The sequence below is a fragment of the Syngnathus typhle genome, linkage group LG10 (assembly GCF_033458585.1).
Source record: "Syngnathus typhle isolate RoL2023-S1 ecotype Sweden linkage group LG10, RoL_Styp_1.0, whole genome shotgun sequence".
Classification (NCBI taxonomy): Eukaryota; Metazoa; Chordata; class Actinopteri; order Syngnathiformes; family Syngnathidae; genus Syngnathus; species Syngnathus typhle.
In genome coordinates, this window is record NC_083747.1 from 9,037,738 (window position 1) to 9,053,646 (window position 15,909).

Below are 15,909 nucleotides of genomic sequence, written 5' to 3' on the forward strand. Positions count from 1 at the left end.
TCGCTGAGGCGTCGGCACTTCTGCTTGGTAGCCGTGTGTGGTACCCGCACAAGAAACAACAGGCTGTCTGAAACCTGCACTCATCACTACCTCGGAGGCTAAAACCTGTGCGGTCGGTCTTGAAAAACTGCGAAACAGGGTCGTCTCTGCGAATTACTCAAATGATCATTTACAGGAGCTGCACAATGGGAAGCCAGGCGACGTGCAGAGATGCTGACTTGATAATAGTCTTCCATAATGTCCTAAATAAAATAATAAAAATCCAAACAAATACAAAAAGTTGTTGTGCAATTGGTTTAGACACACTACCTCCTGGCCAAAGATACAATGTTAATGTTTTATAATCTAACACCAGGCAAAATTGATGAAATCACCCTGTAAATTTCTATTTCTAAATCTAACACCAATGAGATTATATCCGCTTGTTAATCTGCATTAAACAAGAGCGATCGCACCTTGGACTGACCCAAATCATAGCTCCAATATGAGAGATGTCAATGAAAGAAAGGAGATTATGATCAAGCTTCTTAAAGGTGCACAAATAATGGGTCAGTGTCGCAAAAGATGTTGGTTGTTCCCAGTCAGCTGTGTCTAAAATCTGGATCAAGTGTAAGAAACATGCATAGTGGTAAACCAAGGAAGACATCAAGCATAAAGACAGAAAACTTAAAGCAACCTCTCCAAAACAGAAAATTCACAGCGAAACAAAGGAAGAAGAAATGGGAAGAAACTGGTTGTTGTTGATTTTCACGAGTCCATCATTTCTTTCCTTAGAGTCATTTTTTATATTCTTTTATACGTTTTAAAACAAGTAAACAAGTAATTGCCAAAGACATTTTCCCTCTTGAATACTTTGGACCTTTCTTAAATCCAGAAAATTGCAGTTTGAAATGTTTTTTCTTTTTTGTTTTCGTCCAAAATCTGCATTTGTTCTACATTACATCCTGCAAGAAGTGTGATTCTATAATTTCAGCCAACCAGATTGTATTTATTGGGAGGTCACGGGATGCAATTAATCAACCTATCAGGCAGGGTTTGAAATGCGACGAGACTTCTGCTCAAAGATGCCTCAAGGTTTGTCTTTTCTTGTTTTATACTTTAGGTCTAACTATATGAGATACTGTAACATTACTGATTGCATATGTTACATAGAGAATATTTTATATTTTTTGGACAGGCTATGATTCATGTAACAAATAAGTGTCAGTTTTATTTACTTATTTACTTATTTACTTATTTATTTATTCATTTATTTATTTAAATTGTGTATTAGAGCGCCCTCTGCTGCTCATTATCAGATGCTGTGACAATTAAGCCGGGTGAGAAAGCCAATATGAGCCGAGTGTCAGACAGACGACTGGGAGGATGGGCAGACAGACAGGCGGCAATCCCTCAGGGCCTTTGCTGATTGGCACCAATCACAAGGTCCTAGCAAGGTGCAATCTAATGTGAGAGTGTAAACAAGGTCAAAAAGATGGAGCTGTCGCCCACCCCATCTTTGATGAGAAAGGTGGCAGGAAGAGTTTCAAGGTGAACACAGAGAGACTCTTTAGATCTCCAGAATGATGGTTTTCTCATTGACAATTACAAAAACCTTTGTTGGAACACGAAAACACAACTTCATCACGACGTATTTTTACAAGTCTGGTTGGTTTAAATGTTGACATAGTTTCTTGAGAATAATGAATTTGTACAAGCAGTACAGGAAATGGATGAATGGAATTTTTATGTCCACAGGTAGTGAAAATAGTAGTGAACTATTAAGTGTACACTTTCTATAAAGGTAAAATGTACTAGAGTAGAACAAAGTTTGTGGATCTTAAATGCCATTACGACTCATCAATCTAACTGCAATTCCATGAAATGTATTTTTTTTTATGTACTTAGTTTACTCGTAGTCCCTTGCAAACAAAACCGATATGCTTAACTGCTTACTACGCTTTTAAACACTGAACACCTAAGGTACTTTAATTTGATCATACTAAATAAAACAAATTGGCAAAGTAACTCTCAAGCAATTGTATACGTACATTTCCTTAGTAAAATCAACTCAGCTTTTTTGGGGTATGGTGATAAGCCATTTACTGTACCGCTGATGGCTCCAGACAGTTAATGCACAAGGGATGGTGTGGATATCGAGACATATTGATCCACATGTGAGAGTAGTAGGTGCCCTGGGCCATTTCGGGCTATTTGAAAGGAGGGACAAGCAAGGAAAGCGAGTAACGCACAAGTCTATCTCACAGAGCCTTGCCAGAGGCGGGGACGCTGAACACTGAATGCTGACTGGTCCAGTTGCCTCCATATTGATTCCATATTGGAATGGCCAGTGGGCCAGCCAGTGCCTCTGGTAGTGACTATCTGACTGGGAATCAATTAACGTCAAATCCTATTTGCTTTAATTCAAACCTCACAGACACCAACTGTTGTGTTACTAACATTTCCTTGTGGCTTGCAGTCAACACATCATGTGTTATGACAATTCCACAGCACACTTGTTGACAAAACAGGATGTAAATAAATGCTTTACCATAAATGACTTACTAAACTGGACAAGGCTGATATTTCCATGTGATATAATTTGAAAACCCGGTGCTCGTTTAAAAAATAAATAAATAAAAATCGGATTCTCTTGGTTTGAACTTGGTTAGTGATGAATACTAGTTATAAATATGGAAAATCATGTAAAACTTAAAACTGGTAGAACATTGATTTAAAACAACACATTCATTCCACTGTGGCCTACATTTACCACTCTTGGTCAGTATTTCCCATTTGATTGTTTTACGAGTTTGCACCTCTGAAGGAAATTGCATAACATCAAATTTGCAGTTAACGACACATAAGGAAAAAAAAAATTGTGATTCATGTGACATCCCCCCCCCCCCAAACACCGTTACACATTTTGAATTTCCTTTGCAGCTTCAAACGTTGACCCCTAGAGGGAAGTAGATTACAGTGAACAATTGTCTTTCCAAAAAAAATGTCAGAGAATGTTCAAAGTAATTGACTGTTGACTTAACTATTCATGCAAGTACAAAATATTGTAAATCCCCTGGTTATTTATTTCAAGCAAGACTAGAATGTTTTTTGAACTATTTTTCTTTGAGAACCAAAAAAAATCATGCAATAACCAAAAGTAAGACAAAGACCACAACATTCAAAACTATTTTTATTCTAAATAATTTCACATACTACAGTAGATGGCATTAAGCAAATACAGTAATATTAACAGTAAAATTTCACAGAATTTGTGCATTTGATAGGGTTGCACACTGCAATGCAATATGTCTGCTGTTCAGATTTAAGACATTCTGATGAAAAAAAATCTATTCCACCTACAATAACCCCTATTACCTTAAATTAATGAGTAAATCTCAACTACCAGGAAAATTTGTAGGGAAAATAATGCCCAAAACAGCGTGGAAATTCTGTTCAGCAGCATAAAAAATCTGTGGTGCTCTCAGGCCAGTGTTGTTTACCATAAATTTCACACTTGTACAGTTCAGGAAAAATAAACTGTAGACAGGTCCTCCATCCTGTGTGTTTGGAAGATAATGGCTTCTCAGAGGCTCACAATGTCAAAGTTTGCATGACTGAATTTTCATGCTTTCCTCTGGCCAGCGATATGACTCCGCAGTAAAGTCATCATAGTCAGTGGTGAAAATGAGTGAGCGCACATATGCTTCTTTGTCAGAGGGCTCCGGGCAAAGTGTGGCCATGTTGTGCTCATAGGCATATTCTATTATCTGCAACATATATATTTCATATGGGAAGACAAACACTTAAGAAAATGTCATTGAACATGAACTGAACTCTCACCTTGACTGCCAGCACAAGAGAGACCTCCCTGATGTCGCTGAGAGGTGGATACAGTCTTCCCTCTAAAAGGTCCTTCTCTGTCACTAGGTCAGCAAGAGCCTGGTTTACAGTAAACATACAAACCATCACCAGAGCTATAAACATTAGTATTTGGACTTCAACTGAACACTAACCTGCCACAAATGCTACCCCATACGAAAACATTGCTTCCTTAACAGTGGCAATACAACATTCAGTGTTGAATAAATACTTAGGTTAATAAACATGCATGAGTTAGGTTTATATAATTAGTTGCAAATGGAAATAATTATGCACTGAAAGGGTCTTATCCACCTTACCTGGCTGGATTCCATCTTTTTTACACAGGCAGTATTAGAGGCTGAATTGTCGTGCTTAGTATATGTCAACGTAGTGTTTATTCAGTGTATACGTGCTAAGTGTCAAATGTCAATGCTACCTCTGCAGCAGTAAGAAAAACATCTTCATTGATATGTCGAATAGCGCAGGCGGTGACACCGAGGCCCACACCGGGAAAGATATAGGCGTTGTTTCCTTGACCAGGGTACAGCGTCCTCCCGTCAGGTAAGGTGACAGGGTTGAATGGGCTGCCACTGGCAAAGATGCCCCGCCCCTAAAGCACAAGGCCAGTATTTTTCTCTATTGAAGTACACTGCAAGCATTTTCCATGTAAAATAAAAGCAAGCAAGGATACGTTTCCACATACCTCTGTGAATGTGTAACATTGCTCTGCAGTGCATTCTGCTTTGCTGGTCGGGTTGCTGAGAGCAAAGATGATGGGGTGATTGTTGAAGGATGCCATGTCCCTGATAATCTGCTCAGAGAAGGCGCCAGCCACAGCTGCCACACCTGAAATAGAAAGGCACAGATGAACAACACAAGGGGCCCTGGGTTCATAGTACCGACTAATGACTTTTGTGCAGCAAGGTACAATTGTGTTTTCTCCCAGGACAAGAAAACACACTGGTGTGACGACTGTGCACCGCTGTATACATATTTACAAGCTCCATAAAGGTTTCTACAATTAGAATGTGATAGTGACAGGAACAAGAGGTGGGTTATGTTAGAGGCGTAATAATTTACATAGAAATATCATAAACCGAGGAACCCCATGTGTAACCTTTTTGAAAATTGCAACCACTGAAGGGCGGCGGCCATTGTGCCGCATCCTTCAAGTGTCATCTACATAGGTGTGTACACGCCGCAGAGAAAAAAAAGTATTTGTTGTGATTTACCAATTAGAGCTGTGGGTTTCAGTTCACAGACCACATCCTCCAGGGTCTTCATCTGTGGGTGCTCATGAGCAAATCTCTCCTTCTCGTGGGTCAGGTGATCTCGACCCTTAGGAATGGTGAAAAGGTTGAAGAACAAGTATGGTAAGTGATTAATGGATCTTTAACTATTTAACCTTGATGGTTGTCTTGGTGCTTAAAATCATATAGTGCTGATTTTGAAATGCACCTGTGAAATATTTGTGATTTGACTTAAGGAAGGAAGACATAGTGCAAGTCAAGGAAAAGAAAATGTCACTGCTTGTCCACATGATGGCCACAGGTGAGAACAGCCTATCACAGCTTCCTTTGGGCATCCTCTTGACTAGTCACCCGTCAATTGCAGATAAATACTCACACTCATATCCCTACCTATGAGCAATTATGATTGTTCAATTCAGCTAACAAGCACGTTTGAGGACTTTTGGTACCTATGATGGTAGTATTGCAATAAACACACCTTGACAATGAGGCCCTTGGAATCAACCATCCAAATCCTTCTTAAACTGTCTTCCTTTGCAAGGCCCTCTTTCACCATGGCCATTGAAATCAGCTCAGCAATCCCCATCGCAGCCTGGTACAAACATGACAGGGAGAAAAGATGTGTATAGTACATTTTTATATTATTGAAAAGCTGTGGCTAGACCGTTGAAAAAATTATTTAACAAATTAGATTTTAACAGAATAATATTACATGACAAAATGTCATTCATTTTTACATTATTATAGCTTGCAAAGTTTTAGTCTTAACTGACATTTATCGCTGCTAAAGCAGTAGTTAAAGCAGTTTTTCTGTGCATGGCAAACTCACCTCTCCTGCACCTTGGAACACTATAGTATGGTCACTCATTTTGCTCCTGGTGATGCGGAGCGCTGCCAAAAGTCCAGCTACAGCTACTGCAGCGGTCCCTAAGGGAAATCACAGGGCAACATCAGTTACATGAAAAAGGACTCTTATTTTCCCTAAACTCTGCCATGACAAGGCTGAGGGCCGATCCCAGCTGACTACATCTTAGATTGCAGGTCATAATTCAGTCTCAGCCACAAACAACCATTCACACTCACATTTACACACACACCGAGTTGGAAATGAACTCATCTTTTTAAAAAAATAAAGTCACTTGTGTCCGTCGAGCTACCTTGGATGTCGTCGTTGAATGTACAGTACATGTTTCTGTACTTGCTGAGCAGACGGAAAGCGTTAACGTTGGCAAAGTCTTCAAACTGAATCAGGCAGTTCATTCCATATCTGTAAAACGGAGGGATACTTTTAACATTGTTGTCGTGACTTATAATGTCACGGTGACGTCACGTTTGGGGGGATCCACATGCTGCAACTGCTGCTTCAATTCAGCCCTGAGGAGGGCACTTTGCACCACAGTTTTGAGTCCTAAAGCCAGGCGTTGACGTGGAAAAAGAGTTGTTTTCTGCACATGAAGAACTAAAGTAAAACATCCTATTTAGATTTGAAATGAAGACATCAAGTCAAGCACAAGTCTTTAAATAAAATGAATGAAATCACAAAATCATTGGACATTGTTTTGCATTACTAGCTGACACTTGATGATGACACATAAAAATGACAAAAAAAAATAAAAATCACAAAGGGCACCCAGTGTCCCCAGTAAACCAGCAGTGCTAACAGGTTGCTCCTAAGGCAGCCAATCAAATGTTCAATATAGCCACACAGAAGCCAGAGTCAAGAATAGCTTGTAATAACAAAAATAAGCTCAACGTAATGAGGCATGAAATCAGAATTTGAAGCAATATTTTATTTGAGCAATGCCAAGTTCCCATGCATTTCACCAGATGGTCCTTCTGTTAAGGAATTTACAGAATGTTTATAAAAGGCTGCCTGCTCACACTTCAACATTAAAAGGCTGGTGAAGGAAACAATGATTTGGATGTAGGTGTCATTGTGATGACCTTTTCACCGGTTTCCATGGCAACAACATGGACTGACTGACTGCCAATATTAGGTTTTAGAACAAACGCTTCTGCCTAGCAACAAGTGTTTGCAAAAACGTACGTGATTTGTTCATTTATTTTCTGCTGATGACTGGGTCTCATGGGTCGTGCTTATCCCATCTAACTTTGTGGGAGAGATGTGCATGTACACCTTGATTAGGTTAGGTGATCTTGATCCAAGATTAGATTAATTTATCAATTTTATGCCCCTTGTAATCTTTTTTTAAATTATTTTTATGTTGAAAAGCATTCTTTGTTAGAATTGCTGCAAATTCTCCATTATTACTGCATACCCTGGCAGTGTTTGGCTGTTGAATTTCATGTTTTCTTATGTCAGACACCTTTCTGGGTAGCTAGAACTTCACAGAAAAACCCAGTGCGTGGATCAAAGCTCATATCTGATGAAGATATCTGACAAAAACATTATAGGCAGTAAAATGGAGACAGAGTGAGTCACTCCCTATTATTGCTGCATTTGTGCTTGTGGTATTTTATGCCAGGCACTTTGTTGGACATCGATTAGTCCTTGGGAAGATGTTCTAGCATTTTCTTTTTTGTATGATAGATGGTAGCCATTAAAGTGACCTTTTTACATCAAAGCCTGTCTGCATTTGTGATAAAGATATTGGACAAAAATACCCCAGTCAGTAAAGTCCAAGTGAATGAGCCTTTGTTTGGGATTTATATTGGGATTTTCCGTTGTTTGTATTTTATATGACATTATTGTTGGGCAGCTGGATTTTTTGTAAAGCTTTTGTGGCTCTCTGAATGTTTTTTTTTTTTTTTTAATACATTTGTGTAAGTTATTTGATCATTTTTACATTGAAGCCTGTCTGTGTTGAAGATATAAAATGAAATTACACTAGACACTGTATAATAGACACTTGTTGGCCAGGTAGAATTGTGTCATCTCTAATTTTGACCAAGGCGAAAAGAATTATTATTACTTCTAAACAAAAAAGTTGCAAAAATGTGATCTTTGTTGTAGATGATGTTTCGGGAAGTTGAACCTCTTTACAGGGAGATGTGTATAAAACAACAAAAATTTGGAAAACATTTAGAGTCCCCATAAATTCAGTCAACAAAATCGAAGCAAGGGCACAAAAGGTGGTTGAAAACAGAATAAAATCACGAAAGCTTATGTTACAGTGAGTGAGCAACAGAAGGAAATTGAGAGAGGTCATGCAAACAGTGGCAAACTGCCCTCAAAGTTCATTGCACACCTGTCGTGCTCTCTGCCCAACAAGGAGAAAAAATTCTTTCACAAAATTAGCATGAGGTTGCTTTCTTTTTTTATTCTTTGTCATTTCTATGCTATTTTTCTTTTCATTTTTAATTCAAGGCCAACGCCTTCAAGAGAGTTCCGCTGCTTTTTCTCCTTCTGAAATTGCTGCCTAATTCTGGGACTGAGCCCGGCTGCCAACACAGCAGTCGTGTTGTGGAGAAAATGTGTTTTCTATCAAGGAGAGAGGAGCTCTAAAACCTCTGCGTGGCAGCACGAAAGAGTTGCAAAGAGACAACGAAGAATAGCAGAAAGGGTGCTATAAACTTTTTATTGTGTTGGGCCCTTTAGTAAATGGAGAAGAGCAACTACAGGGCGCTGCTGACCTTTTGCTGCTGCAGCTTCCCATTGGCAAGTTCACCAAAGGTCACGCGCAACTAAGACTAAATGGTCACTGACAGAGGAAGAGGATGTTGCAACTCTTCTCCTGATTCAGTCAAGGCAAAAGATTATACTGCAATTTGTCAAATGTTAAGATAATCTTTTTCAGGGATAGATGATAGGGTAGGAAAACTTAGTCACTTCAATAAAAATATCAGAATGATAGACATGGAAACGTGAAATAAAAATGGAGACCGACGTCCTCTAACCATCTAACTACTAAGTGAGGTTGTGGGATTGAAGGAAAAGAGGAATAGCTTCCCAGTTTAGAATCTTTTTGGTGTTTAGCCAGTAAACAGTGACGATCGAGGGAGTGTGTGTGTGCGTGCGTGTGCAGGACATCTGTGTTGTTCATTTTACCTCACACAAACGTCATTATTTTTCTCCCTAAGTCTGGTGTCACAGATTGTGTACGAATTGCATGCTGTATATCCTCTAATGTGATTAATTGACCATAATGAGCCAATCTAACAAATTGAAACAAAATGTCCATATGTTCAGAAGTTCAGTGAGAAAAGTGAGGTTTTAAGAATTGTCAAAATTAGTCCACAAGTAACAACTATGATGATCACTTAATTTAATGATCGACGTCATTATTTATTCATTTATTGATAGATTTTAATGCTTTGTTTCACCCTCAAAACTGCCATATTATTTTCCACGAATAAACTGAATAAAGTGATTTTTTTTTTGTCGGTTCCCTTCACGCTACATGGTTTTATTTGCCAGATTTATAAAGTCCAAAAGACAACATCTGTAAATTCCCACTCTAGCTCAAAACAGCAAAAACTAGTGTAACATTTGTGAGCACCACTTATACTGTAATTTGACTCTGTCCAGTCTGGGTTTATGGCTGCTATGAAATAAAAAAGATATTCCATGACTCAAAATAATTTGGCAGCAAGGTTGCTTTGTTTGTGTGTTCAAGTCTTTGTCAAGTGAGTGAGCATCTGTCAGCAAGCCTGGTGGGAAAGACAAAACCTCCCTAAAGATGTGACGCAGTATAGCCACAACTCCTTTAAGTGTGACAGTACCTGAGCAAAATATAACTGAGTATCAAGGATAAAGACATACTGGATAATTTCTACTTTGTTCTTATATTTATATGACATTGACAAATTGACACACTCATGGAACTGCTATTAAACTGACATATAAAATCTGACATTCAAAAATCAGTTAAATCTTGTGCTGTAATAATATTGCTGTTAGGTGCCATAAAGTGTATAAACCCTCTGGTAATTATTTTTTAATGATATGAGTTATGATTGTCAATCAAGGAGGGATTCAATTTACATACTGCTGTTTACGTTATATCTTAAGTTACCTGCAGCAATGCAAGGAGATGTCTGAGTGAAAGAGCCACACAAACAGTGCTACACTTCTTAAAATTGCTGGGGCGGTATCGGATTGGTGCCTTGCTCAAGGGCACCTCAACAGTAATTAGGATCCCTCTAACAATTAGCTTTTAATTTTTTTCTCTGCAATGGTACTGCAATGGCCCAAATCCTATGTGGAGGAGATTGCCACGAAGAAAATGTTTTTTACTTGAAGTGCATTTATGGCTGAGACAGATAGTCATGTTGTTACATGCTGAGTCCAAACACAGCTGTTGACCTGGACACACATACTGCCCCCCCCCCCCCATCCACTTATAACTCCCACAAGACCAATCGATCTAACAACCTATTATTTGTCAAAACCCTGTACCCAGGTTATTAAAGAACTATTTTCTTCTTTCTATAGTGTTCCTTTCTGCTAGACATTGGCGTCTCATAGACAAACACACAGACAAACAATCATTCACACTCACAATGACACCTACCGACTATTTGGAGTCAATTGGCCTACCATGTATATTTTTCAAATGTGGGAGGAAACCGGAGTACCCAGAGAAAACCCACGCAGGCACAGGGAGAACATGCAAACTCCACACAGAAAAGTCAGAGCCAGAATAAAACCCCGGCTCTCTGAACTGTGAGGCAGACGGTTTTAACCAGTGCTCCACCATGCCGCCCATTTTATGTATGTATGTACATCGATATTACACTTGGTCATTTAGTTGAAAATGTGATAAAGAGATTCCTATTTCTATTCAAACTAACAGTATAATATAATAATTTGTGTGTGCGTGGGTGCGTGTGACTGCTTCTAACTTGTTTGTGGTCAAATCTGTAAACAAGCAATCAAAGTAGTTGTTGTGTATGACTGTATTTCAACTGAAAGTTGTCCAATGCATCCAATGTGTATATATGTAGTCGGCTAAAGGGAGTAATTGGGTTCATGCTTGTTGTGTTTGGCAGAAAAATAAACACGTGTATTACTTACAAGCCCATAGAGCTATAATCATTCACTCAACCCCAGAGCTTGTAATTATTCATTTTCTTCCACCAATTTGCCTACTTTTTGGGGAAAAGCACTGCTGTTCTCTGTAGTTGAGAAGCTACCCACTTATTAGAGCCATGGTTTCTTTTTACCAACTCTATTTCTGTTCTTTTTTAAGTTCTGACAAGATCTAACCTAGCTCAAGCAAATAAGTAACCGTGATGGTGCTTCAGTAGTTCCCTTCTGCGATATGCATAACAATATGTTTAATGAATCAAATATAGACAAAACTGTCATCAAGGACATGTATTCAGGACTTTTAATGGTTGTGAATGAAATGTATAGCTCTGGTGGTTTGAGTGGCTCACTGATCATTTTTCAACAAGGTCTGGTCATAACGACCAAAGTCGGTTACTACGCACGGTCTTGCATAGCACGGAACCTCAAATTCCACTCATAAAAGTCTAATCATTCACTGGTGAATTGTTTTCCAGACAAATGAGTCTGCATCACACACTGCATGCATCCAAATGGCTTAAGTGAGCTGCAGGTCTTGAAGTCACATCGGGAGACTGCCAAAGTGAACATACCTGTCTGACACAGCCTTCATAAATTCATCCAGTAGGTCATCATATGCTTGGCCTCGCACCCTCCTGTGCCTGAGCCCAATGTACAGTGGATCCTGCAAAAGTGCCTGAAAAATAAATAAAGTAAATATATTTTATGGTCCATTTTTAAATATAAATGACAAAATATCACCAGACTGCAACCCTAACGTCTCTCAAAGCAATATATTCTTGTTTAGACTGACTATGCACATATGTCTGAGGAGTTTTTGAAGTTTTAATCTCAAAATCCTGGCAGCTGCTTTCACGCCTCATTTGAGCAGGCATCCTTTACTTCCCAGGCATTTTGAAGATATAATTACACAGTGGCTCTAAAATAAGCAAAGCATGGAGTGAGAAGCAGCCACCTTTCCATTGCAAGGTCAAGAATCAACCCAAAACATTATTTATATGAAGCTGACAAGTCATTTCCTGGCAGGCACTTATTGGACAGTAATAGGCAGGAGTTGGCCAAGGTAAATTGTAACCTAAACAGGCAAAACGTGATCATTTGATGTCTGAGTGGACTAATACCAGCGCAACTTTGGTGGTCATTTCAAAAGTGATGCAATTGCATGCAATGAGAAAAGTCATGAGGAAAGCTTGCATAGTTTGCAACAAATGCATTCACGAGGAACAGTGCAAATAAAACTTTTTTTAAGAGAGAGAGAGAGAGAGAGAGAGAGAGAGAGAGAGAGAGAGAGAGAGAGAGAGAGAGAGGGAGAGAGAGAGAGAGAGACCCACTCAATGACGGATATAATCCCATAATAGCAGTCATTTTAAACATCGTGTTGATCTCCTACTAGCTCGCAGCCTAAAAACTGTCAGGGCCTAAATGAAAGCAGCCTCAGCAGTATGTCTGCCCCTCTTTAGACACATATAGCTAGTCCATTTAGCCAATTACATCTCATTTGGGCTGTCAACTCTTAAGAATAACGTAAAAATGGAAAATTCAACCGCAGCCGGGCAGACTGCACTCTAATCTCTTTAAAAAGTTCTGAAAAAGTTGCAAGAGTAGCAACTAAATGTGAATACACTTGATAGTTTATCCTCATCCAGACATATTTTCAGCCCGTTCTGGTCTGATGTAATCATAGTGTGCATATCTCAGCACAAAAACAAATGGCTATGTGTTTTTAGAATTGCTTATTTGTATGGAGGATAATGTTTTGTAGAAAAATCTCCATCAAGCCAGAATGGTGGAATAGTAGATCTACATCACAGTCGAGTGTTTAGGTTCTAGGTTTAAATCTCAGTTCAGTTCTGGAAATGGCATAGTTTGCATTTGTTGTTGTTGCAACCAACATTTGTATTGCAAACATTATTTGCATCTCCATTCTTTTACATTCTACAAATATTATTTCATGAACCACATTAGAAATTTGGGGGATTGGAGCGAAACTGCAGCAGCTGAGTCATCTGAGGTTTGTCTTGGCAAAATACATGACAGCATCTGACAAGCCCAGTTTATTTGTGTCAGGCACGGAACCTTTCCTAAGGTCGACACGCCTTTTGGTTGACATGATATGAATACAATGCACGGCGAGATGTGTTAATATAGACATGCACGCTGACTATTCTTAGCCTCTTCAAAGCTACAGACACATGCACGAGCCCGCCCACTGTTTGCATAAGGGACTGTTGGTGGGTGCTCTGTTTGCCGGCTGGCTGGTACTTGCACAGGGCACAGGAGGGACGAGCTTTCCCAGCTGGTAACCATCAGTGTTCATGCAAAGTCTTGAAAGGGGTTTTGCCCACTTTATTTGGGTGAGGCAAGGCGTGCCTGGGTAAAGTGGAGTAAGTCACTTCTCACGCTAGTTATACATTGAGCTGACTTATGGTATAAGCTTAAACTTGAATTATTTTGAAGGTTATCCAATTTATTTTTGAACATAATATTATCATAGTCCTCTTCATGCTTGTACACTTACTAATCAGCTCATCACTTGATTAGCTTGGCATTAATAATAAAAGATAGAAAATAGTCAATCTGATTAAAGCTGTTTACTATTCATAATTAGTGCTTGATAGTAAAAATTTTTGTCATTGCTTCTGCTTAACAAAATCACTTAGCGTGCTGTCAAGGTGATTTGAAACATGTATCCCTCATGCTTCTGTAAGCACTTTGAATATACCAAATGGCAAACTCTGCCGCAAATGATTACGTAGCTTTTGCGGTGCAGTAAAAAGGCTCAAGTATTCTAATTTAAGTATAGTGTATGAATGAGCTCTCTGTCTGGGTTACAGTATGTTGTATTTCTTTCCTAGAGGTTTATCCCTTTTCCTTTGACTTAGTGTATATATGATCATGTCTCCTTCCAATGAATGTAAAGGAAACAGGCTTTGTAGACGGGGCCACAGTAATCCCTACGAGACTCGCTCAGTGGAGACGAATGATGCCCAAAAAAACATAACCATAATTGTAAAACTCGAACACATGAGCGCACTTGCGAATTAGTAATGAAATGAAAGCATGCAATGAGAATCAATTGCTTGATCTATTTCTGTTTGTTGGACCAATACACCACGATTACCGTAACTACCTACTACCTCGAGCCCTATGTAGCAGTATTGCCACAGTTACCTTGAAAAAGTTACTTACTGATTGCTTGATTCTAAAAGTAACTTAGCTGCAGTTTAATTATAACTATGTCCTCTACGTTGAAAAGTACTTTCAGCAGATTGAAGCTCCTACATATAGTAGATGAGACAGCCGTTGGAAAATAAGGCAAAAGGTTTTTAGGAATTTGCATTTTAAAATTCAGTGACAATTGTGTGGTTTCCATTACTTAACAGAATTGCTGATGCTATTTTAACACGGGGACTTAGCTATTTATAACCCTTGGATGACTATTACCCAAATTCCAATGAAGTTGGGGTGTTGTGTAAAACTGACTAAAAACACAATACAATGATTTGGAAATCTTTGAACTTATATTTAAATGAATACACTTAAAGGCAACACATCTTATGTCATCATTTTGAATTTGATGCCTACAACACGTTCCAAAAAAAATAGGACTGTGCTGTATGGAATTCGTACGCATTCTTGCTTGATGTACAACTTGTGTGTTAACAGTTCGAGTCTCTGTGTTGTCGTATATTAAATGGGAGTCAGGTCTGGACTGCTGGCAGGCCAGTCTAGTACCTGCACTCTTTTAATATGAAGCCACGTTGTTACAACACATGCAGGATGTGGTTTGGAATTGTCTTGCTAAAATAAGCAGGGATGTCCCTGAAAAAGACATTGCTTGGATGGCAACATAGGTTTCTCCGAAACCTGCATGTACCTTTCAGCATTAATTAAAGTTACCATGCCATAAGCACATACCTCACTGGCATACCATCACAGCTGGCTTTTGAACTTTACGCTTATAACAATCCGGATGATCCGTCTCCTCTGGCCCGGAAGACACGACAGCCATGATTTTTAAAAACTGTTCGAAATGTGGACTCATCATAATACAGCACACTTTTTCACTTTGCATCAGAACATCTCAGATGAGCCTGGGCCGAGAGAAGCCGGCAGCGTTTCTGGGTGTTCTTGACATATGGCTTTTGCTTTGCATGGTAGAGTTTTAATATGACTCTGTAGACATAGCAATGAACCATATGTTAACTGAGAATGGTTTTCTCATAGTCTTCCTAAGCCCATGATTGCAATATCGTTTAAATGCAGTGCTGACTGAAGGATTAGGTCATGGGCATTCAAAGTTTTTTTTTTGTTTTTTTTTGCCTTGCTGCTTATGGGATGATTTGTCCAGAATCTCTCAACTGTCCGGTCCCAGCTTTTTTGGAACATGTTGCAGGCATCAAATTCAACATGAGAGAATATTTGCAAAAGAACATCAATGTTAATCAGTAAATCATCAATAAATATATTGCTTCGGTAGTGTATTCAATTGAACATACAGGAGGTTTTATTTACGTTTTACACAACTTAGAATTGGGCTTTCTATTATGATGCAGGTAAGGGAGGTACATATTTGCCCAGGTCTTCTGCTCTTACCTCATTGTCTGTGCCCACATCAAGCAGGACAGGCAGGCACTGCTGTGGTGGGACACCTCCACACGCTGTGTACAGAGCCAGTTTGCCCACTGGAATTCCCATCCCATTGCATCCAAGGTCTCCCAGGCCCAAGATCCTCTCACCGTCAGTTACACACACAGCCTGACAACAAACAGCACAATGTTACTTAATTGATTGATTGATTGATATCTTTATTTCGAACATCCA

The 15,909-nt window shown here is 39.1% G+C and overlaps 1 protein-coding gene across 2 annotated transcripts in view; it reads right to left on the minus strand.

Moving 5' to 3' along the window:
- Positions 1 to 3,155: 3,155 nt before the first annotated feature.
- Positions 3,156 to 15,909, minus strand: part of me1 (malic enzyme 1, NADP(+)-dependent, cytosolic) — a 56,799-nt gene continuing 44,045 nt past the window's right edge. For both annotated transcript variants that reach the window (XM_061288956.1, XM_061288955.1), the window contains exons 5-14: positions 15,682 to 15,843; positions 11,658 to 11,761; positions 6,251 to 6,360; positions 5,923 to 6,020; positions 5,572 to 5,685; positions 5,076 to 5,181; positions 4,547 to 4,689; positions 4,280 to 4,453; positions 3,823 to 3,921; positions 3,156 to 3,749 (exon numbers count right to left, since the gene is read on the minus strand). In XM_061288956.1, coding sequence (XP_061144940.1) covers positions 3,582 to 3,749; positions 3,823 to 3,921; positions 4,280 to 4,453; positions 4,547 to 4,689; positions 5,076 to 5,181; positions 5,572 to 5,685; positions 5,923 to 6,020; positions 6,251 to 6,360; positions 11,658 to 11,761; positions 15,682 to 15,843 — 1,278 coding nt within the window. In that variant the 3' untranslated portion in view covers positions 3,156 to 3,581. The remainder of the gene's footprint in view (positions 3,750 to 3,822; positions 3,922 to 4,279; positions 4,454 to 4,546; positions 4,690 to 5,075; positions 5,182 to 5,571; positions 5,686 to 5,922; positions 6,021 to 6,250; positions 6,361 to 11,657; positions 11,762 to 15,681; positions 15,844 to 15,909) is intronic.